At 36.5% G+C, this 22717-nt stretch overlaps 1 protein-coding gene across 6 annotated transcripts in view; it reads left to right on the top strand.

Annotated features, from left to right (window-relative positions):
• TRPS1 (transcriptional repressor GATA binding 1) overlaps positions 1 to 22717 on the top strand; it is a 254080-nt gene that overhangs the window by 65307 nt on the left and 166056 nt on the right. For all 6 annotated transcript variants that reach the window (XM_053896376.1, XM_053896375.1, XM_053896374.1 and 3 more), the window contains one exon: positions 14870 to 15473. In XM_053896376.1, the coding sequence (XP_053752351.1) occupies positions 14870 to 15473 (604 nt within the window). The remainder of the gene's footprint in view (positions 1 to 14869; positions 15474 to 22717) is intronic.

Genomic DNA, 22717 nt, shown 5'->3' with positions numbered 1-22717 from the left:
GCCACACACACACACCACACACACACACACACACACACACACACACACACACACACTATACACACACATGTACATACATACACATCTGGATACCAGATCATTTGCATTAGTGGCTCTTTTTGAGGAAGCTGAGGCCATTGCTTGAAAACCTGTCTGGAAAAACAGACTTTCTGTATGCTTTGGTTAAACAAAAAAATTCTCCCAAGAAATGAAAGTATGAATAAAAATATGACTGAATAATTTCAGAGTTTAGTTAGTAGTCAGTAAGGACAATAAGCTCTAGAAGGAAGAGACTAGTCTCTTATTGTTCACTGCTCTGTCTACACAATTTAGCACAGTGCCAGAATGGCTAATAAGTGCTCAGTGAGTAGATCTTTAAGTAAATGAAGTGCCTGTGAGTTTTTGACTTCACAGTTGTTAAGGATAAGCCAAGATCTCCATGGTGAGTTACAGTTTAATCTGAGACTATTATAAAGTCTCAAACCCTTCTGAAGATTTAGGGCTCCACACCAAATAACAATTGTTTGTGCATTTTGGATGTCAGTCAGCCTTTCAGCACTTTATTAGATGAGAAAACTGAGCAGTATTTGTTCCTAGGGCATTAAAATACTCCTGCACTTGTTCTTAAAACCTGATGTAATTTGTGTGGTCCCGGATCACAAGGATCCCGGATCCTTGCTGAGTAGTTTATCTCTGATCTGTTTATGAGATCTTATAGAAATATTTGAAATGTGGAGACTTATTCTTTCAGAAACTCTACTGAAAGTTGAACAACAGTGGAGGCTTGAGGGATACGAAAGGGAATAGTTCTGTGGGTGCTGAAAATCTGTTCTATCAACGCATTTTCCCCACATGCTGTATTTTGAAGATAGTATAAAAGAACAAGTTTACCATATCACAGTAATATTTTTTCTGGTTAAATTTATGTTGATTCATATTATTCATGTTGGGAAACTTTCTCCATAATTCTGGTATAACTAGGGAATATTCTTGGCTTTTGAGTGCTTTATAAATAAGACTTACAGTGTAGTAAGAAGGTAGTACAATCTATGATCTATAAAATATGTGAAATCAGGTAGCTATAAGAAAAACTACAGCTGAGAAGCAGGAGAGTTGATTTAGAGCTATGAGTGAAATCCTTAGTGTGGATTCTATTCGGTGGGCATTTTCATGAAGAACCCGGTTTAACCTCAGTTGAATTGAAAACATTATTCAGTCAGCAACTGGAACTTGATCAGTTCTTTTTTCCTAACATTTCATATTTATTTATGGTGCCCCTAGCTCACATTTGACTGACTTACTGTATTCCACCCATGAATTTGTTTCTCATACTCCATTTCTTTTATTATTTATCACTTGATTAAACAGTATACCCCTTCTCTAATTGACCACCATTCTCATCAAAATTGTCAGTGTTATAACTTACCGTTCCGGAGTCAGTAGGAGCACTGTCCCCTTAGAAAACAATGACACTAGATGAAACATACTTTTCAATGCCTTGCTAGACTCCTGTGAATTAAGGGAAACTTCTGAAACTTTTCTCGTCTTTCCTTCACCAAGATTGGACAAAACCCAGACTGGGGAGAAGTGAACAGCAAGCATGGAGTGTGAGGTTGCACTGAGGCAAATAGCAGTCGGTCAGGAGACTATGCCTGGAGTCACTGAGAGAGAGAGGCTGCTGAATCTGAGTTTTACTTTAAGCTGGCACCTTGAAGGTAGCTAAAGTGATTCCACATTTAGAGCCTTCGCTGACTTCTGTCAGAAGTAGGCACACATTTGTCTAGATGAAATACTCCATTTTCACCTCCATGATATCTGTGGCATAAGATAAACCTTATCTTGTATGAGCTCATTATTACAAAAACTCACCATATGCAGAGGGATATAAACCATTCTATGGGAAATAAGTAGGAAGTGTCATAATGGCTTTTTAGATACCTGGGGAAATTGTAAGTTATGAAAATACAGTAAATTTTTCAGTTATAAAAAAGTTATAAAAATATAATGTTTTTCAGTTATAGAAAAGTAGTGTTTAAATAATGAAAATCAGATTTACAAATCAAACTACATGAGACTATAAATGACTAGAAATACTCAAAAAAGAATCAAACAGCATTTTTTGAATTGAAAATATAATTTTTGAAACTTAAAATATAGACAGGTTCAGTAACAGATTTGCAAGTGATAGAAGGCAAATGAGTTCATTGCAAGTTAAATCTGAAGACATTAGCCAGAATATTTAAAAGAATGGATAGGGATGGAAAGTATCAAAAGTAGATAGTGGGTTTTAAAAACACAATAATTCGTTTTAACCTGCATCTAATTAGAATTCCAGGAGGAAAGAATATATAGAATGGAAGGTAGGCAAGTAGTATTTGAGGAGATAATGGCAGATTTTCTCGAATTGAAAGATGAAAGACATAAGCACACAGATACAAAAAAAACATAGCGTCTACTGAAACAGGGACATAAGCAAATAAATTCAGTCATAGACACATTGTGGTAATAATTAAAATGCTACAGAGGTCTTCTTAGAGCCTCCAGAGAGAAACTACGACAATTAGGTTACTCTAGCAGACTTCATCAACAACAATGGAAACCAGAAGAGGGAGAAAGTCTATTCAAAGTTTTGAAGGAAAAAGCACAAAAAAAATGGTCGACTTAGTATTGTCTACCTGTGAAAACAACCTTCGAAGAAAAAGCAAAATATTTCCACATAGGCAAAGACCAGGGGACTGTGGATAAATCAGTCATAGCCTGCCTTATTTATGCAGTTAAAAAGAAATAGACTAAGGTGTTGGGCAACACAGTATGAACATTTGTAGGGGGTATGATCAGAAGTAAGGTGCTTTACGGCCCTTGAATTGTCTGGAGTTAGTTGAGTTAGGACTTTGCTGTGCATACTTGGAAACTTTTAAAGTTAACTAATGAAGGAATAGGAAACGGGTACATAACTTCTGAAGCTATAGAGAATGGCACAACAAAATAAGATTCCATCTGTTTTCTAAAAAATGGCAAGACAGGATACAAGGTAAAAATGCATAAATAGATGAATATTTAAGTGGATAAACAGAATTCCAAAAGTAAGATGGTAAAAAAAGAAAAGACCAGCTATCAAAACCTTAATGAACCTGTGTAGATTAAACTTTCCACTTAAAAGGTATTGTCAGACTTACTGAAAAAGAAAATTCAAGGGGTGCATGGGTGGCTGCCTCAGTTGGTTAAGCATCCGACTCCTGATTTTGGTTCAGGTCAGGATCTCACACTTGTGGGATTGAGCCCTGCATTGGGCTCTGCACTGAGTGTGCAGCCTGCTTGGGATTCTCTCTTTCCCTTCTCCCCCTGCCCTTCCCCACTTGCTCTCTCTCTCTCTCTCTCTCTCTCTCTCTCACAAAATAAATAAACTTAAAAAAAGAAAATTCAACTGTATATAAGCTGTTTATAAGATATACACTCAAAATATAAGGCTATGGAGAGTTTGTAACAAAAAAAAATAAATGGAGTTATAAGCAATATAAACCAAAGGAATATGGAGATACCTTTATTAATCTCAGACAATTTAGATAAATTGCCTGACAATTTTAAGACAATTTTAAGATAAAAAGCATAGGAAGGATAAGTCAATACATAAGGATAAGATGTTCATGTCTTGAGGGAGATAGAACAATTCTAAATATATAAACTATAAATAAATCTATATGTAAAACAAAAATTGATCAACAACTACAAGGAAAATATGACAAACCACAATCACAGTGATAGATTTTAAGAAACCTTTCTTATTAGAGGTTGAATGAAAAAAATCTTCAAAATATAAAAGATTAGAGCAGCAAATTAACAAACTTGTTTTAATTAAAATATATCAATTGTGCATCCAACTATTTAGAGGATTCACATGCCTTTCCAGCAGATTTAACATACTTAGAAAAATGGACAAACATTAAGCCAAAAAGAAATCAGATTTCAGAAAAACATATCACACAGAACATATCCTTTGACTCAGTATAATTAAGTTGGGTCTCAGTAACAAAAAGGTAAGAATAAATGAAGTTACACAAGGCAAATAGTAACAAGAGAAACAATTAGGTCACTTTATCTCAGAAAACATGGGTGTTAAAAAAATTATAAAGGGTGGGGTGGCTGGGTGACGCAGTTGGTTGGTTAAACATCAGACTCTTGATCTCAGCTTAGGTCACAGTACCTGAGTTTGAGCCCCACATGAGATTGAACTGGGTGCTCATGGTACGGAACCTGCTTGGGATTCTGTCTCTCCTTCCTTCTTCTCTCTGCCCCTCCCCTGCTTGTGTGCACTCTGGCTCTCTCTCAAGATAAATAAACTTTAAAAAATTGCAAAGGGTAAAATGGTCGGTACATATGACTGCATAAAGTGAATCTGACAAATTCTGGCAATATCAGATGCTCATGTTCCCAATGGAAGCATTATTTTACTCCTCAGATAATTTCTTTCATCAGTACAGTAGGAAACCTGTGCAGAAATGTTCACAGTAGTATTTTTTGAAAGAGCAGAACAACCAAAACAAAAATCAGAAACAAGAACAGGAAAAAAAATACCAACTGATAATAATACCTTTTAAATATTATTAAAGAATTTGTAGATTTTTATACAGTGGAATGTTACACAGTAGTGAATTTGAATAAATGGCAGTTGAACAGGACATATGAATCTTATAAGCATAGTTTTGCCTGAATCAAACAAATTGAAGACTATTTGTAGCTGGATACTATTTTATGTAAGTTCAAAAACTAGCAAAACAAAACCATATACATATATTCATTATATATATGTTTGTGTGTATATTCACATATATACCATGTATATTCATTCATATACGTTCATGTACATATATGGAACTATACCACAAATATAATTTCTTCTATATCATCTCTATGTGTATACATGCACACACACACACACACACACACACAGATCTCTCTGTATTTCTCTGTATATGTATATATGCCCACACACACAGAGGGCATATTGAATATATTTACCTATATAAAATCATATCCTATGATTCTATGATTATGTTCTAATGTATTTTTATAACAAAAATAAATGTTTTTATAACATTCATTATTAAATATGAATGTGTATATGTATTTATGTAAGCACATATATAGGTAGAATGTGTGTATGACTAACATTACATAAAATTTTTAAATAAAGTGAAATACCAATTTTCATCAATACACAAGTCCAATAAATATTTGAGTGAATGCCCAGTTCCCCTTATGATTAAATAACTACTTAAAAAGCATTAATAATATCATTGTCTACCTGCTTGTTATCTACAATGTGTGAAAATTGATATCCTTTTTGGTAGTGCATGTGATGATAAGCATCTGTCCAATTGGAGATTTATGAATGCATTTAAAAAATTTCAAACAGTGTTTGAATCTTTTAGACATAAAATATATAACCTGGGCTGAAGGAAATAACACTGGATACCATAATTGCTTAAATTAATGTAGCTACTGCTCAATTTCTACCTTAAAAGAGCTCAGAGAAGAGCATAGTGAAGGATAAATTTTATGATAAGCACTTAATTATCAACACATCTGAAAAAGCCAAGTATACAGTGCATTAGGACAGAGTTTCTCAAAGGGTGAGGGCCATGATGGTTACATTTAGATTTGTGTATATTTATGTGACATGTTCTTTTAAACAATACCTAATAAATCAGTTCCCTGTAATACCTTGAAATGGACCTAATAGTTCAAGCTGAAAATTCCCATTGTGAGACAAAACATTACCCAGGATATTATATCCTTCAAGAAAATAACCCACAAATGGCACAACCTTTGTTTGTATACATTATTGGAATTTCATATTTCATGGTTCTGAAGACTTTTTGCACAAGAATGATGATCAATTCTTGGAATAAAATAAATTTTAGCTATAATTTCTAGTTCATGTTAGTTTATGGAAATCATTTCCCATTTCTTATTCATGTTCTATTTTATGGAGAGGTTTGTCTTCCTATTTTGAATATATGGGTAGGGGATATCTTCTTTTTGGAAGTGAGTTAAGTGAATCATAACTTGAAGTTTTTCAGATAGGACATGAGTTAAATGAAATCACCGAGACCCCCTTAAAAAAAAAACCAGTTACTACAAATGAGTAAATACTAATCAGATTATTTCAGCTTTAAAAATATGAGTGGGTTGAGTGGAATCTTACACAAAGTTCAGTTTATCTTATGTTTTGTAGACCGTTCCTTTGCACTTCACTAAAGCTGAATATTATTACACTTCCAGCTTCCAAAATTTGATTGATCTGGTTATTCACCTGTAATTCCTTTTTTTTTTTTTCCTGGTCTTTGTCTCTCAGATGCTCTCTTCACCTGCTTTCCACTCCCTCATTCTCCAGTGTCATTAATCTCCAGTATCCTATGTTAGAGGCCTTTGTACCAGCAAAAGTTGTATTACAAAAATGGCTAACTTTATTAGATATCAGATCTATTGATCTATATTTAAATTAAATCACCTTCACTTACTTCTTCTGTGGTAACTTGTCTGTAGGTGTTAGATTCTGTAATTACCAAAAAATACCTTTTGAAGTCTAATTGATGAGTATTTATGATTTATTCATTTGCTTCAATGCTCTGTTTAGTCATTGAAGAAAAATCTGTGGCTAAGAAATACAGTTATTTGGTAGAGGAGAGCTTTTCAAATACTGGCAGAAGTATCTGGAAGTTTACATTTAGAGGAGAAAAGGCATTGCTCCTAGCTGACTTCACAGATACCGTAGGCTGGTTTATTATGAAAATAGAAATACAGAAGTATTATCAGGATAGCGTAATAAAAGAGTAGCATCTTGAGACACCTGGGTGACTGTCAATTGAGTGTCCGAATCTTGATTTCAGCTCACTCAGGTTGTGATCCCAGGGTCGTGGGATTGAGCCCCGATCAGGCTCCACTCCCAGTGTGGATCCTGCGTAAGATTCTCTCTCTCCCCTTCTGCCCCTCCTCCCACTTGCACACTCACTCTTGCTCTATCTAAAGAAAAAAAAAAAGAGTTACATCTTTTAGCTGATCTTTTTCTAAAATCTAGAAAATTTCAGCCCTTTATGAATTTTGAAAATAATATATTTAACTTCTGATGAATGAAACACTACTACTAAGGCCACTGAAATATGAATGGATCTGAAATGAATGCATTTTTATAGCATAAGAAAATTCTGTTAAGTAGGATAAGGAATAAAACATCTTTTCTCACAGAAATGTTGTTGTTTGAATTAATCCAATTTGGTCTTTGGTTAGGCAGCTAGTAGTTTTCTCTGGAGGCAGGGATGCTTTTGCTTTTTTAATACACTTCTTTGATTCATGTCCTCACTGTCTAAAATATTTCATGAGACATACTGAGATTTTGTGTAAGTATATCCCAAATATTGCATGGGGCATACTTACACTAAGGTATTTCATTGTTTGCACTGACATTCAAGTTGCCATGGCGTGTTTTATCTAGCAGCCCTGTGCTAGGGAGATCTACAAAATGGCATCTTTTTTCCTTAGGTAGCATGAGGAGAGTGTTTGCTATCCATTTGGCAGGAGAATATAGAATTCAAATTAATGCAGGGCATATATTTGTATTGTCTTTTCAGTTCGTGTGGCTTAATGTAGCCCGAAGTTCTAGGAGTTCTTAAATAATGAAGAATTTATTCCAAAACGCCATTCGGAATATACCATCTATGAAATACCCATGCACTTTCAATATTTCTCTGCTGCTTTATGATTCTACCTAGTGAATCCAGCATCCTGAACATCCACAGAGTGGTAGTGGTTCATTCCTTTTGTTAAAGTATGGATTTACTCTTGGATGTTCTGGGTGGGGGTGGATACAGAGATGTGTGAACTTTGATCTTGACCTTAAGGCACTTACAATATAACTGTAAAGTAAGACATCCACAAGATTTTAATAAAAGGCAATGTGGAAAAAGTCCTCAGAAGAAAACAGAGATTAAGAGTAGATCAGACGATGCTGGATTTACTCGGGTTTAGTCATTAGGGAAGTCTTCATGGATGAGAACGTGGATCTTGGGAAATGCAAGGAAGATTCCTTGAACTTGTTTGAGGTTTTCATATTAATGTTGATAAGATTAATCCATTTTGTAGGTTAGAGGCGAGTCCAAACTCATGTATCTTCATAGTGACTAAACGTTTATTCTTCAGTAATGTGTCTTCTAGTACGAGTTAAATCATCTGTTTTTATTTTTAGTGGACATGGCATTATGGGCATTATGTTGAAGGTCTTTTCAGCTATTATTGAGAGAATGACACATGTCAGAGAATATGTGCACATCTTTCAGGAACTAATTCCTGAATAAGCTAGTAACATTGCATCAACTACCAAACAGCATGCATGAAAGAGTACCCACAGACAAGAGCTAAATACTGTGTCACGTCTCCATGTTATTCTATGTGAATTGTCTTGTCTGTGCTTCAGATTCTTTTTTTTTTTAATTTTTCAAAGTTCATTTATTTATTTTGAGAGAAAGAGAAGGTGTGCAAGCAGGGGAGGGGCAGAAAGAGAGGGAGAGAGAGAAATGCCAAGCAGGGATCCCAAGCTGACAACACAGAGCCCAATGAGGGGCTCAGTCTCATGAGTCGTGAGATCATGACCGGAACTGAAATCAAGATTCAGACATTTAACTGACTAGCCATGCAGGTGCCCCTGTGCTTCAGATTCTCATCCTATGAAGAAGGGATGAGAATATGTTGAGAGATAATGTATATAAATGACCTCACACTAAAAATAGTGAAAGATGATCCCCAAACAGTGAAATAAAAAGAAAAAAGAAAAATTACTGTTTGGGAATTATGCTTGACAATGTTATATTTGTAGTTTTAACTTCCAAAGCTGTTACTGTTGACTCTCAGAGGTGGGTAGTATATTGTATGTGCTTTACGATGGAAGATGATGTTGCTAATTATGTAGAATTCATTTGAAAATGTTCTGCCAAGTGTTGAGACTTTATTCCAAACTAATACCCATCTTGAAGTTATTTCTGATCATGACTTTGTGACTTTTGTGTTTTTTTAATGTTTTGTTTACTTTTGAGAGAGAGAGTGAGCAGGAGAAGGCAGAGAGAGAGGGAGACACAGAATCTGAAGCAGGCTCCAGGCTCTGAGCTGTCAGCACAGAGCCCAGTGTGAGGCTCGAACCCACAAACCATGAGATCATGACCTGAGCCAAAGTAGGATGCTCAACCGACTGAGCCACCCAGGTGCCCCTGTTGCTGTTGAAGATGTGGTCTGGGGACTAACAGCATCAGAATCATTTGGGATTTTATAAGAAATACAGACAGAATATTGGATACCATCCCAGACTTCAGAATCAGAATCTGGATTTCCACAAGTTCCCAGGTGATTCCTAGGCATGCTAGAGCTTAAGAAACACTGATCTAGAGGTTAGTGTAGGTTATTAAAAAGTTTATATTTCTCTAAGCTTTTGAAAGTAGAGCCATGTTGTCTTTTAAAACTATTTTCTATCTTATATTTAAGACTGATAGTACAGGGAGAAAGAAGTCTCCTTCAGGTCTCTAGAGTACTGTGAAGCAAATCGCCTTTTCTGCTTCACCTAGTTGTGTTCAATGGCCTGAGAGATTGAGCCTGTTTAGCAGTTTACTTAAGCAGTAAGTCAAATTGTCAAACTTTGCTCTCTTCATTAATAGTTGTTACACCCAGAATCTTAAGGACATTACCTGTGTTTCATTAAAGTTAGGGGTTTGGGGATGCCTTGTCATTAATTTGTTGAGAACCACGATGTATCTGTTAATGTAGCTCTTAGATACCAGTCCCTGTATTGGTGTCCCCTGGGGACCTTGTTCAAAATTCAGATTCTCAGGTTATGTCCAGGAAATCCTGATTGAGTGGGGCAAGGGGAGGTGCCTTGCATACTATGCTGGTAAGAAACTCCTTAATGCAGTGCTCTGCACGGCCTGTTTTGTAAACCATTGGTGTAGTCTTCTGCTGTCAGATTACCAGGGTCCCTTCCTCTCATATTTCCATTTTCCATATTACCAATAATTTCATTTATTTCTGTGTAAAGTTAAAAATTTAGGCAGCTAAGGGTAGAAAAATAGAACATTGGCCTGGAAAGGAGAGGCCCTGTGTTCCTGACTTGATGTAAACAAAAATGTTCAGGTTACTGTTTCCCCTGTTCAGTTACCTGTAAAATGGGCTTTATACTTCAATGGAATGTGAGATCAGCTATGTGTGAGTGCTTTGAACTTTTCAGGAGATAAGGTGTGTGAGTTCATCTTGTTATCACAACCTTATTTTAATATCCTTCCTTTTCTAGTGCATTTTCACCATAAAACCTGGTTCTCACTGATACCTTATCTCTGCAGTTTCTGGTTTTCTTTGTTTTTGTTTTGGGGTGTGTGTGTGTGTGTGTGTGTGTGTGTGTGTTTTATTGTTTCTGCTTTTGGTTTTTACTTTTACCTGACAGCCTCCAGCACCTGCCTCAAGGAAGGTTTTGCCCAGAACAGTCAGATCAAGAGCTCCTCTGTGGGGCAGTTCAGAATAGCTCTGCTGAGACCTGCAAGGACTGAGGGAGTTGTCCTTTGGGGACAGGAACTTGGAATCAGAAAACCTAAAAGCCCCAGACACCCTCTCTGAGGATGATACTTTGTGATAAATTCATTGCCTGGGCAGGGACCCCAGGGCCTGGGTATATTTAAGAGGACATACCCGTCAAATATTGGGTAAGGGTTGGATGTACTGTCTTTATTTGGTGGAGGAACAGTATGACTGAAGGACATTTCTAGATTGCAGAATAAGTAGATATTGAAAACACATAATCTTAATTACTGAGATATATTATGATTCTCAACCACCTTAATGAATCCATTCAAGGCATCTCTACCTCCTAAGACTTTAATAAAACACGAGTAATATTCTTTTTATCTTTGTTATTCAGAGTCTTAAGATTCTGGGTCTATTAATGAAAAGAGGGTGCAGCTTGACAATTAAGCAGACTACTAAACTCCTCATTCTTTCAGGCCTGTGAACGCCACCAGGTGAAGCAGAAAAGGCATAGAATATATTCCACCTGTCAGTGTCTTAAAGCAAAGGCTCCTCTAGGAAATTAGCTTGGTTTTAAGAATGATGTTTGTCACGGTTAAGGTATATAGGGGAGTGGAAAAGGATGATACCAAAATGCTAGTTTGTAAGTTTAAACTCCTTTGCACAAAAGTAAAGAATGCAGATTCACACAGAAGAGAGGGGCTTTATTTAATTTTAGGATTTATACTAGTTAACTCTTATTTACTTACCTACTATGGGTGTTATTTACTTAATATTCCTGAGAACCATATGAAGAGCCACTATTATTTTCATTTCGCAAATGAAGACATCGGGGCAAATTTAGTAAATTATCTAACGTTACACATAGAGTAAAATACAGAGCCAAGATTGAAACTCATGCATTCAGATTCTAGAGTCTGTATACTCTTATGTGGACTAATTGCTTCTCCAATAAGTATTTTGTTTTAAAATATTTTAAAGTATTTTGTTGCATGGTGCTCTAGGAAGTTGTATTTCTTCTATTGTGTGTTGGTACTTTCTCCTTCCTGTTGCTCTAGAATTAATTGTCTTTATTTCTTGAAATAACATTACCATAGTTCTTTAGAATTTTTTTACTTTGGAATTTTTTTGATACTTTTTGTACTTTGTTTTGTATAAAACACCAGGTTTGGTAGACGTAGCTGTGGCAATTTATAGTCTTAATTTTTAGGAAGGGATCCCTTCACAGATTTCAAGCAGAGACCCCACCACATGAAGGAAACCATAAACTTACTGATGTAATGGGTGGCTAACTCATTAGAACTGTCTAGAAATGAAGGTTGATCAGAGCTTGCGAACGTGCGTCCTGAAGTTTGTTTTTCATGACTTAGTAGATTATGTGGTATATCTTCAGTAGAGTATTTCCTGGGTATGTTTTGACCTTTAACCATTCTGATACATCCATTTTTCTTTGTATGATTGAGCCTGGTAAACGTAACAATTTTTTGGTAAAATTTTATCAAGTTTATCTGAATTTTATCAAGTATTGGTCATACTTGAATATAGTTTTGGTAGGAAAGTTCTTTACTTAAACTTTCCATAGGTTCCCAGTCCTAGATTTTGAGTCTTGTCTTTTGTCCTTTGTGATCTTAATCCTGCTATGGGGTTCTTCTGGCCTTGATCTCAGGGGCAAGATTCTTCCTCCTGGTCACAGACATCTTCTCCTTAAGGGTTAGGCTTCTTTCACTTGAGAAAATTAATTTTAATATTGTATTTTTAATGGTCAGTTCATCATGGAATTATTTACCTTTGTTGTAGTTCCTTTTATTTTATTTTTACTACTTAAACAATGAATAAAAATAGTAGAAAAGGTAGAAAACAATCTTCTGTAAAAATTGGAAATTAAATATCCATATTTATTCAACAAATGTAAGTTTTCAATAAGAAGATCATTTTGTATTGCATTAAGTACTCTCAACAAATACTGGGTGACATTTCGTTACATGTTATAATACCTCTGAATTTTGCTTCCATAAAATATGAACATTCTTTTGGATTTTCATCCATCAGACAGGCCTCATAAGGGAATGAGAAACTGTTAAGGTCCCAAAGTGACTTAAACATACATTTAACCATGCTACTTCTGTGTTTATAACCTTGCAATTGCTTCCTTTAGCCTCTGAAGATATCTGCCTCCTTACCATGGTCTTCAGATCTCTAGATGACCCCTCCAGCTTGTTGAGTGACATACTTTCTGTTACTTATTCCTCTAAAGCAGCAGTGGCCTCATTTCAGTATTTTGTACTTGCTAGGATGTGCTTCTGTCCTTCCTCTTCCTGCAACAAGAATGGCTCCTTTTCATCCTTTGGTTTTCTCTTCCAGACTACCCTATGCAGCCCATCAATCCCATTACCATCCTATCGCTTTCATTCTTAGAACGTATTATTCTTTATATGTATTTATAGTCTAAGGGGAAGGCCATCCTTCCTGGCTAGACTCTAAACACCAAGTAAACAAAGACTATGTGTCTTCTATACACCAGTGTGTACCCAGTGCCTGGCAAAGTACTTTGTGATGATTATCTATAGGTCTTATAGACAAGTACATATTTTTCAGTAGCTTTAAGTAATAGCTCTCAAAACTTACTTTGCTAGTTTAAGTTGTCAATACATGATATCAGTGAAGTAGCAAGTGTCTCTCATGGGGTTTAAAAAGCCACACAAAGTTTTTATGGTTAAAAAAGTGTGCCTTATCCAAGTCATTTGTGTACCTTTCCAGTATGCCTTTTTGGGTACAGGGCCTCTGTTCTTTGTTAATCACACAGTTGTCTTAATATGACAGTGTTCCATCTTTAGTTGCAGAGGATGCTATGAAATTCAACAATAAGTTCTTTTGTTTTATGCCCTTTAGAAAGAAAACACACACACAAACGCACATTTACACATTCTCCTTTAATGAATATACCCATACAGCATCTATCATGCTGCATGGCATCTAGAAGACACTCAATGTGTTGAACGTTCCTAAGTTCTTACAGATACATAGAATTTGTTTTAAAAAATCTAGAGCTTCTAATACATCTTATTTAGTAGATTATGTAGCTCAGTCATCCATATTTCATTGTCTAAATTGATTTAAATTTTATGAAAGAAAAGAACATTGTAATCAGGTAGAATGTAATACACATAAAAGCTGTATAAAGCACTTAACATTAGAGATGCATATATAGATGTACTTATATGAAAACACATCAGTTTAGTTTAAATAAATAGAAAGTGAAAAGTCCATTGATGAAATCAGTGTAAAAATATATAAGTATCTGTTAAAAATGTAGAATTGATAATTATCCAACTACAGTAAAATGACAAAGCAAGTCCTTCAATAATAAAACAAACCAACCAGTTTTCAATGTGAATTGGCTAGAGCGTGTACACACCAGTGTGTACCTGTGTGTATACCTGTAATTGTTAACATAACAAAAGGGAATGTCACATTCTTTATATAGAATCAAAAAAGCTAGTGAGGGGCACCTAAGTGGCTCAGTTGGTTAAGCGTCCTACTTTTTTTTTTTAATGTTTATTTATTTTTAGAGAGAGAGAGAGAGCACACAGGAGGGGCTGAGAGAGAGAGAGAGAGAGAGAGAGACATAGAATCTGAAATAGGCTCCAGGCTCCGAGTTGTCAGCATAGAGCCTGATGTGGGGCCTGAACCCATGAACCATGAGATTATGACCTATGCCCATCACCTGAGCTGAAGTTGTATGCTTGACTAACTGGGCCACCTAGGCTCCCCAAGTGGCTGACTCTTGATTTCTGTTCCAGTCATCTCATGGTTTGTGAGATGGAACCCTGTGGGGCTAGGCGCTCTCCCTTTTTCTCTCTTTCTCAAAATAAATAAATACTAAACAACAACAAAAGACAGGGGTGGCTTGGTGGCTCAGTTGGTTGAGCGTCTGACTTTAGCTCAGGTCATGATCTCGAGGTTCCTGAGTTTGAGCCCCATCAGGCTCACTGCTGTCAGCATGGAGCCGGCTTTGGATCCTCTGGCTCCCTCTCTCTCTACCCTTCCCCCACCTGCGCGCACGCGCTCGCGCTCTCTCTCTCTCTCTCTCTCTGTCTCAAAAATAAATAAAACATTTAAAAAATTAAAGTAAATAAAAATAAAAAAAAACAAAGACAAAAATACCAGTGAATTACATTCCAATTTCTGGGTGTTGGGACTGGTGAATTTTGCTCTGCTCATTACATTACATGAGATAAAATTCAGGTGCTTAAAGACTGTTTTTCTTAAAAGCCCTTCCGAATGCTAGATTTCTAACGACTATTTTCTTCTCCAGGAGAGCACACAGCTGCTACAAATGCCGTCAGTGCAGTTTTACAGCTGCTGATACTCAGTCACTACTGGAGCACTTCAACACTGTTCATTGCCAGGAACAGGACATCACTACAGCCAACGGCGAAGAGGACGGTCATGCCGTATCCGCCATTAAGGAGGAGCCCAAAATTGACCTCAAGGTCTACAGTCTGCTCAATCCAGACTCTAAAATGGGAGAGCCAGTTTCTGAGAGTGTGGTGAAGAGGGAGAAGGTGGAAGACAAGGACGGGCTGAAGGAGAAAGTTTGGACCGAGAGTTCAAGCGATGACCTTCGAAACATGACTTGGAGAGGGGCAGACATCCTGCGAGGCAGCCCCTCATATACTCAGGCAAGCCTGGGGCTTCTGACGCCTGTGTCCGGCACCCAAGAGCAGACCAAGACTCTAAGGGATAGCCCCAATGTCGAAGCTGCCCATCTGGCACGACCTATATATGGCCTGGCTGTGGAGACCAAGGGATTCCTGCAGGGGGTGCCAGCTGGCGGAGAGAAGTCCGGGCCCCTCACCCAGCAGTATCCTGCATCGGGAGAAAACAAGTCCAAGGATGAATCCCAGTCCCTGTTACGGGTAGGAAGGTTTCATTTTTAAATAATGTACATATCTTGAAGGAAAACCGGGAGAACACACATTCTCTACATTTAGTATCATTTAGTCTTTCCGGCTAAAACTAAATGATGTGTCTCAGTCTGGGGATTTATACCTACAAGGCCGAAGTGGAGGAAAGGAGCTCATGTGTGTTTGTGTGTACAATTCACACACTTGATACAGTGGTGGGCAGGCATTTGTTTGTCGTTGCTCTTAGCTCAGATTGAATGTTGGCTAATCATTCCTGGTGATTATGCAAAACAGTGAGGCCGCATTTGGAGAAGGGAGGTTCGGAATCCCAGAAGATTGCACATCTGTTACGTTAAAATAAGTAAATGACTTTTAAATTTTAAGGTGGCATGACACTGTATGTGGTTAACAAGGAAATTAGCGGAGATTTAAATCACTGGGAATGCAAAGCCCAGGGTGAGATGCTAATACAGAAATGTTTTTTAAAACTGACAGTATAATTATGTACAAATGACAATGCTTGTTGTTGTTTGGTTACCAAAAAGGGGGAGGGGGGTTGAGATAGACCTAAGTGTGAATGGTGTGTGAAGAGCATCCAAAAAAAAGAAACATGCATTGTTATATGATCAGGCTTTTTTAGGAAGAAAGGCACAGTCCCATGCAGAAACACAAAACCTCTGAGAAGGATAAGATCCTTCCTTGATCTCTCTCTTCATGCTATGTAGCTGTGTCAAGAAATATTTTACATTTTGAAAATTCATGGGTACTTAGTAAGTGATGCTTCTGGCCTAAGGCACCACCACTTTGACATTTCACCTTGACGCTGAGAAAGGTTAAAGCCTTCTACATGATTTTGGAGCCTTGTCCGTGCCTGGAAGGTAGGATCAGAAACCAGCTAACCTTCCCCAAAGAGTCAGTTAGGAAATAAGAGTTCAGCCAGCCCAATGCTTTGACCTGCAGGTCAGAGACCACTGAGGTCTCTCTGGATGGATTCTGCAGAGAAAACGTTCTCTTTCGAGGGTCTGCTTGACCACTGTGCTCTCGTTTCCTGCAGATTCTCCAGCCTATCTGTGCTTCTCAAGTTTCTCTAGTGGAGTGGAGAAATGCGCCTTAGAGGTGTACAGTTAATTGTAAAAACCATTCCCTTTCCTGGCTGCACTCATGCCCCGGAGCCAAGAGAAGGGCTTGAATGGAGAAGAGCCTGTGCCCCTTGTACACGGAGAAACAAAGGATTCTTCCTGTAAGGAAGGAGCAAGTTTATTATAAGTAACTTTAAAAAGAAGAGAAACAGTGCCTGTGCCCTTCAAGAGGCCATTCAATTCAGGGAGCTCCTTTCCGATAAATATATATGGTGGAGCTGCAATTGTAAATGTGCATGATTTTCTTAGCGTGCCGGGATTCTTCTGGTCTCGAGTGGTGTTTGGTTTCTGGTTATAAGGCAGGAATGATAGGTCTTACGTTTTTAAATTTCATACTGCATCCGGAGAGTGTGTTGTAATGGGTGCCTGACATCCATATCGCTAGACCTCCCCAACCCTTTTTTTTTCCCTTTTTAAAATGGTTTTCATCTGGGACATCTTCATTGGATACCAGATTGGTTGACTCTTTTAGATTATTTCTGGAATATTCCTTTTCTGCCACCATTTGTATGCACGAAGAATTTAGAATGATCAGTAATTTTTTATGGGGTTAAGTCTAAAACCTGAGCATAAGAGCAGTCTATTTTTTGAGCAGACTGGGTATGATAATACTTTTTGTAAAGTTGTTTTTCTCAATTCCTCCACTTCCTTAATTCCCTGACTTCAAGTTTCTGTTGCATCATCGCAACTGCCTCTTTAGTTCCTCCACGTTAGCTGCTGAGGTACAAAATCTTTGGTGAGACGTTGCTTCACCATGTTCTACAGATAATCAAATTCCTAACCGCAGGATTTATGATTTTTGAAGGCAATCATCTATTACATTTATATACATATATATATATTTATATATATATATGTATATATATGTATACACACACACACACGCGCACGCACACACACACACACAAAGACTTGGATCATTCTTCCTTGACTTTAGTAAAATTTGACTCTTCAAAATTTATATTTTCATTGTCTTTGGATATTGCTTTTGGAAATCACCAGTTTTATTGGATATTTGGAATAGGAAGGGTAGCTAATTTAATTTGTGAAGTATTTAGTGTATTAAGTGAATTACAACTTTTTAATATACACATATCTGGGCTGATTGGCTTTTTAAGATGTCTAAAAGAGTTAAGAAGCAGAGCCCATTCTGGTTGTGAATTTGACAAGAATTCTACCTTGGGGGTAGAAATTGCTATTGCCGAGTTATTATAGCAAATACATGCTTCTCAATTCATTTGTCTGCTATCAGAAAGGAGAAACTCAGCAGAGTATTGCCATCATTAAAACAATGCGCTTTAATTTTGTAATTGTAGAGGTCTAGTTATTAGTGAAGGTATCCTGTAAAAATTTATAAATACACCATACAAATATGCAAATAGTTTACATGTTTTGAATGAAAATACAGTTGTCTGTGGAAATGCATACCTGCAGAATGTAGTATTCATATTTGCGTATAAATAGAATGGAACTTGGAATTATCTTGCTATCTGGCATGTTTATTTAGAAGTAGTAAGCAACTTGAAAAACAGAAAATAGGTTTTAAAAGGTTTTTTTTTGTTTAATAGTGTATACAATATAGCCTTAATAAAGTAAGTATATTTATAAATACATTATACATATAGTTTCTAATGTTAAAAGTAAAAACTTGACTAGCAACTTTGATGACTATATAGATTGATAACAAGAGTTAAATATGATAAGTTTGTGCAGCAGAGAATGTTAATTTAAAATAGTTCAGGGGCCCCTGGGTGGCTCAGTCAGTTAAGTGGCTGACTCTTGATTTCAGCTCAGGTCATGATCTCATGGTTCATGGGTTCAAGCCCTGCTTCGGACTCTGTACTTTAAGTGCCCTTTCAGTGCAGAGCCCACTTGTGATTCTGTCTCTCTCTCTCTCTCTCTCTCTGTCTCTCTCTCCTTCTCTCTCTCTTTCTCTCTGCCCCTTCCATGCACTCTCTCAAAATAAATAAACTTAAAAAAAATAGTTCCAACCCTATGCTGGTGAATAGTGGAAACATTTTTAAAGAGCAGGCTGAATGAATTTAGGACAATTCACAAAGCTTGTAGTTATAATGTTGCTTTCAGGATATTGGTCTTTCTGATACATGTTTTTAACTGGTTTCGTTATGAAATGTTGCTGTATTCAAAGTGAGGAAGGAGATATAAGAATCACGGAGAACTAAAATTTCAAAATATTCTCTCATTAATTTTCTTCATTTTTTTCCTTTTTGTTTTGTTTTATGTAGGTTAGGTAAGCATTTGGCTTTTAGTTTTGTGTTCGATAGCAGGTCATTTACATATATTTTGATTTGGTGAATATCTTTTATTTTTCCCTGTTACCAGTATGGAATTGATATTGTTACAAAACATTTTAAATTGTATATGTGGTCTGTGTGGACCATTGTGCTTTGAGGATGGCAGGGGGCATGTTAACATAGCCTTATCTTCTAAATTGCTTTATGAAAATGAGTTTTTTGTTGTGTATTAAATACATAATATTCCTGTAAAATCGTTGTTTTTTTTTATGAGTAGGAAGAAACATGAAAGCCTTATACTCTTTGCTAGAAATAGTCCAAGTTTATATGAAGACTTTGTTACTCTTTTAAAACTTCTAGAAGGATCTTATAAACATGAATAAGTTCCTGAAAATGTTTTGAAAATGCAATGTTTTCATTTAAACTTAAAATTTGGTTCTGTGAAGAGGTTAACATATTTAGCACATTTTCTGTGCTAAAAGCAAAAGTTAATTGGTTTTAAATATTCAACTTGTTCCTTTCTCATTTTAAACTAAACAGTGTAGTGTACTCAGAACTCAATACAGGCGTGTGCCTTTTTCTGGCCAATTTCTTCTATGATGTATATTTACACAAAGGTATTTATTTATTCATTTTGTAGACAGACTCATAGAAATGTAACTGTATTAGGCCTATGATTTCCTGAATAAGAAATACCAGATCTTATTCTTATAATTGACTTTTCAGATTGGATTTTATAACATAGCAAGTTACAGCTTGTAACTGATAACCATAGTAATAGGAACAAAACACCTGCCATTAAACTTCACAAAGATTTTGCCGATATCAAATGCATTTTTTTGTTTAATGGAATGCAGAAGGCTAACTTGAGTTTAGATGGTAAATCTGTAGGGAGAGTTCGTGGCAGATCAACATCCAGGTAAACGTCTGCAGTCAGATAGATACCTTATCGGCTCCTAAGTCTTCTGTAGGTTCAGACACCCTAGTTATCAGTCTGCTTTCTTCATGCGTCTGGGGGAAAATGATTCTAGATTCCAGTGTAAATTTATTTAGGGAAGTCTGTCCGTTTCAACGTGTACGTTTCGCACCACTTGGTTTTCGCAGAGACCTTGAGCCATGGGCTCTGGGAGATCTGTTCCAAGTTCTGGGAGTTGAGTTCCAAGCTGGGCGCTGACTGTCAAAGGCAGGGCCTCCCAGGATCTCCGTTCATCTCACTCTTGGGATTAGAATGGCTGCTGTCCTCACAGAAGTTCTGTGCAGCTTAGTTAATTAATGTTTGTCAAGCCATTTGAGATCCTCAGATGCAGGGTTCTAGATAAGTGCAAAGTAGTATGATTGTTTGTTCGTTTTGTAAATATGATACCAAGACAGCACAAAGTAGATGTTATTTCCCCTTTGCTTCAGTGGTGTTAAATTTATAGTTTAAAGATTGTTGATACTGGACAGTCTATTGAGATGCAAAAATGTTCTTTTGGGGACGGTCCATTGGCAGCCAAACAGACGTTCAAACAAGTGACAGCGTTGAATGCCTTTACAACCAGTGACAGAAGATCGCAGGAACTTTTTTAACTAAAGATGATTTCAAGGGAAAAGCCTGATACTGTTTTTTTTTTATTCATGTTTACTGAAAATAAAAGCAGTTTTTCAGATACATATAGGTAGCAGTGATGTGACATATGTACATATGATTTCTTCTAACTCCATTTGAACGTTTCCATATAGATCTCTGTAATACCAAAGAGAACAGACTGTACCAGGAAAAATGGGAAGTGTACATCTCCATAATCACTGGTTGTAAAATTGTTGCTTTTGGGCCACATTGATAAATTTTCTCTTTTGGTAATTTTTGATATTTTATTTGTTGATATTTGAATAAAATATTAAAAGCCATTTACTATATCTAGAGATTAATAATCCTTGTATATCTCTGTGCTTCTGCTCTGCATAGATGAATTTCTGTTGTTCACCGATTAGAAAAGGGTATGATTGGGGTACCTGGGTGGCTCAGTTGGTTGAGTGTCCAGCTCTTGATTTTGGCTCAGGTCACGATCCCATTGGGCTCTGCCTGGAGCCTGCTTGGTATTCTCTCTCTCTCTCTCTCTCTCTCTCTCTCTGCCCCTCTCCTCCACTTACTCTCTCTCATTTTTGACAGATTAGATCACAACTAAGACCAATCTGATACATACGTGTCTGGTTTTATTGACTTGACCAATGGGATTTTCTATTCCAGTTTCTTTTTATAAGTCAGTTCCATTGGTTCAGGTATTTTTGGGAGCACATTTTTTTTTTCTTTTTTTGTAACATAGGCTTTTTGTGAAGTCTGGCAGAGTTCTGCTGGCCCAAGTTTGTAAAGCAGGGGAAGCAGATGTATCTTTTAGTGAATTGGGCTGTGAGTTTGTAGTCACTGTGAAATGGTATCCTTCAGCACAGTATCTGTTAATTATTTCCTGTATAACTATCTTTTGCTTGGTTTCCTTTTCTCACAGACTGCATGAGTCAGGAGATAACAGGGCCTCAAAAGGAACCCATTGTTGAATGTTCTTTCTTAGATGTTGGAAATGAAGAGCATACAGAAGGTGGCCCAAGTTTCAGGAGCAACAGATGGAGAATGATTCAAAAGTGTGTCAGCCATGAGCTACATAGCCTTGATGCAAATCTAGTATTTTTCTGGCAAAGTCCAATTTGATGGACGGATTGAACTAAGTGGTGATTACCTAAAATGACAGGAGAGTTTTTTTTGTTTTGGATTTTTGTGTATTATTTGCTCCCAACAAAAAAGTAAACATTGTTCCCATTGTCATATTCTTTACTCTCTTTTCTCTTTGACTCTCTTAGAGAACTTCCATTAAGTATTTACACAAAGGACATTGATTACTAGAATGGTCTACCAGTTAACTCAAGGAAGCTTGATACACAGAATACTGCCGCTGGGAAAGTTTGAAGAACTTGTTTCTTTCATTTCAGTGAAGCAACATTCTCATTTATAGATGTTTGTGATTAACTATGACAGAAATAAAATAGAACCATAAGATGACTTTATTTTGGAAAAAAATCCACAATACTTGGTCTTAGGCATATATTTTTTTGTTATTAATGATTAGGAGTAAAGCAAAGGAATCTTTTGTTTTTATAAATACAGGACTTTTGTGATGTGTTAAATTGAGTGGTTGGTATCATTACTAATGTCAGAATGATCAGATAGCTCTTGTGTATAATTTTGCATGTTAACATTCCCCTTTAAACAGATAGTTTCCTAATTTAGATTTAATGTGGGCATATTAATTATGAAAGCGGTGAACCATTTTATACCCTGGAAATTTACCTATTTGTAACATCATGATTAACCAGAAATAGCTAAGGGTATATAGATGTATTTTTAATAGGCAAGATATACTTTATAATTTTACTAACATTTAAAAAAAGTCAAACCTTTATGAGAATTTGGATACCAGCAAAGGTTTTTAAAATAGATTTTTAACAAGCACAGTATTTTGTTTGAGGAAAATGGTAAGATCCATGACAGTATGGTGTATTGAATTGCATTTGCCTGTAGCATGACATGGTGTTTATATTTTGGCATTCAAGACTTACATTAAATCATGAAAAAAGTCTTGGTAGATAAATGTTCCATAAAATAATCTGTTCTCGGGGACTTGACTTTAGATGTTTCATTGGTGATGTAGTGGCTAGCACGAGAATACGTCCTAATGCCCAGTGTGAATTCTTGAGGAGGAAGACAAAACCTGGGGGAACTACTTTACAACAACACTTGTACATGAAAGCATTCAAAAATAAAGAATTTTATTAATGTAGATGGGTATTTATAGTTACGTGATTTCCATGTAATTTAGCATTTCATTTT

The sequence above is a fragment of the Panthera pardus genome, unplaced genomic scaffold (genome assembly GCF_024362965.1).
Source record: "Panthera pardus isolate Hobbes unplaced genomic scaffold, ASM2436296v1 HiC_scaffold_7, whole genome shotgun sequence".
NCBI lineage: Eukaryota > Metazoa > Chordata > Mammalia > Carnivora > Felidae > Panthera > Panthera pardus.
Note: the sequence above shows the minus strand (reverse complement) of the source record. Positions and strands in the feature narration are given on the sequence as shown.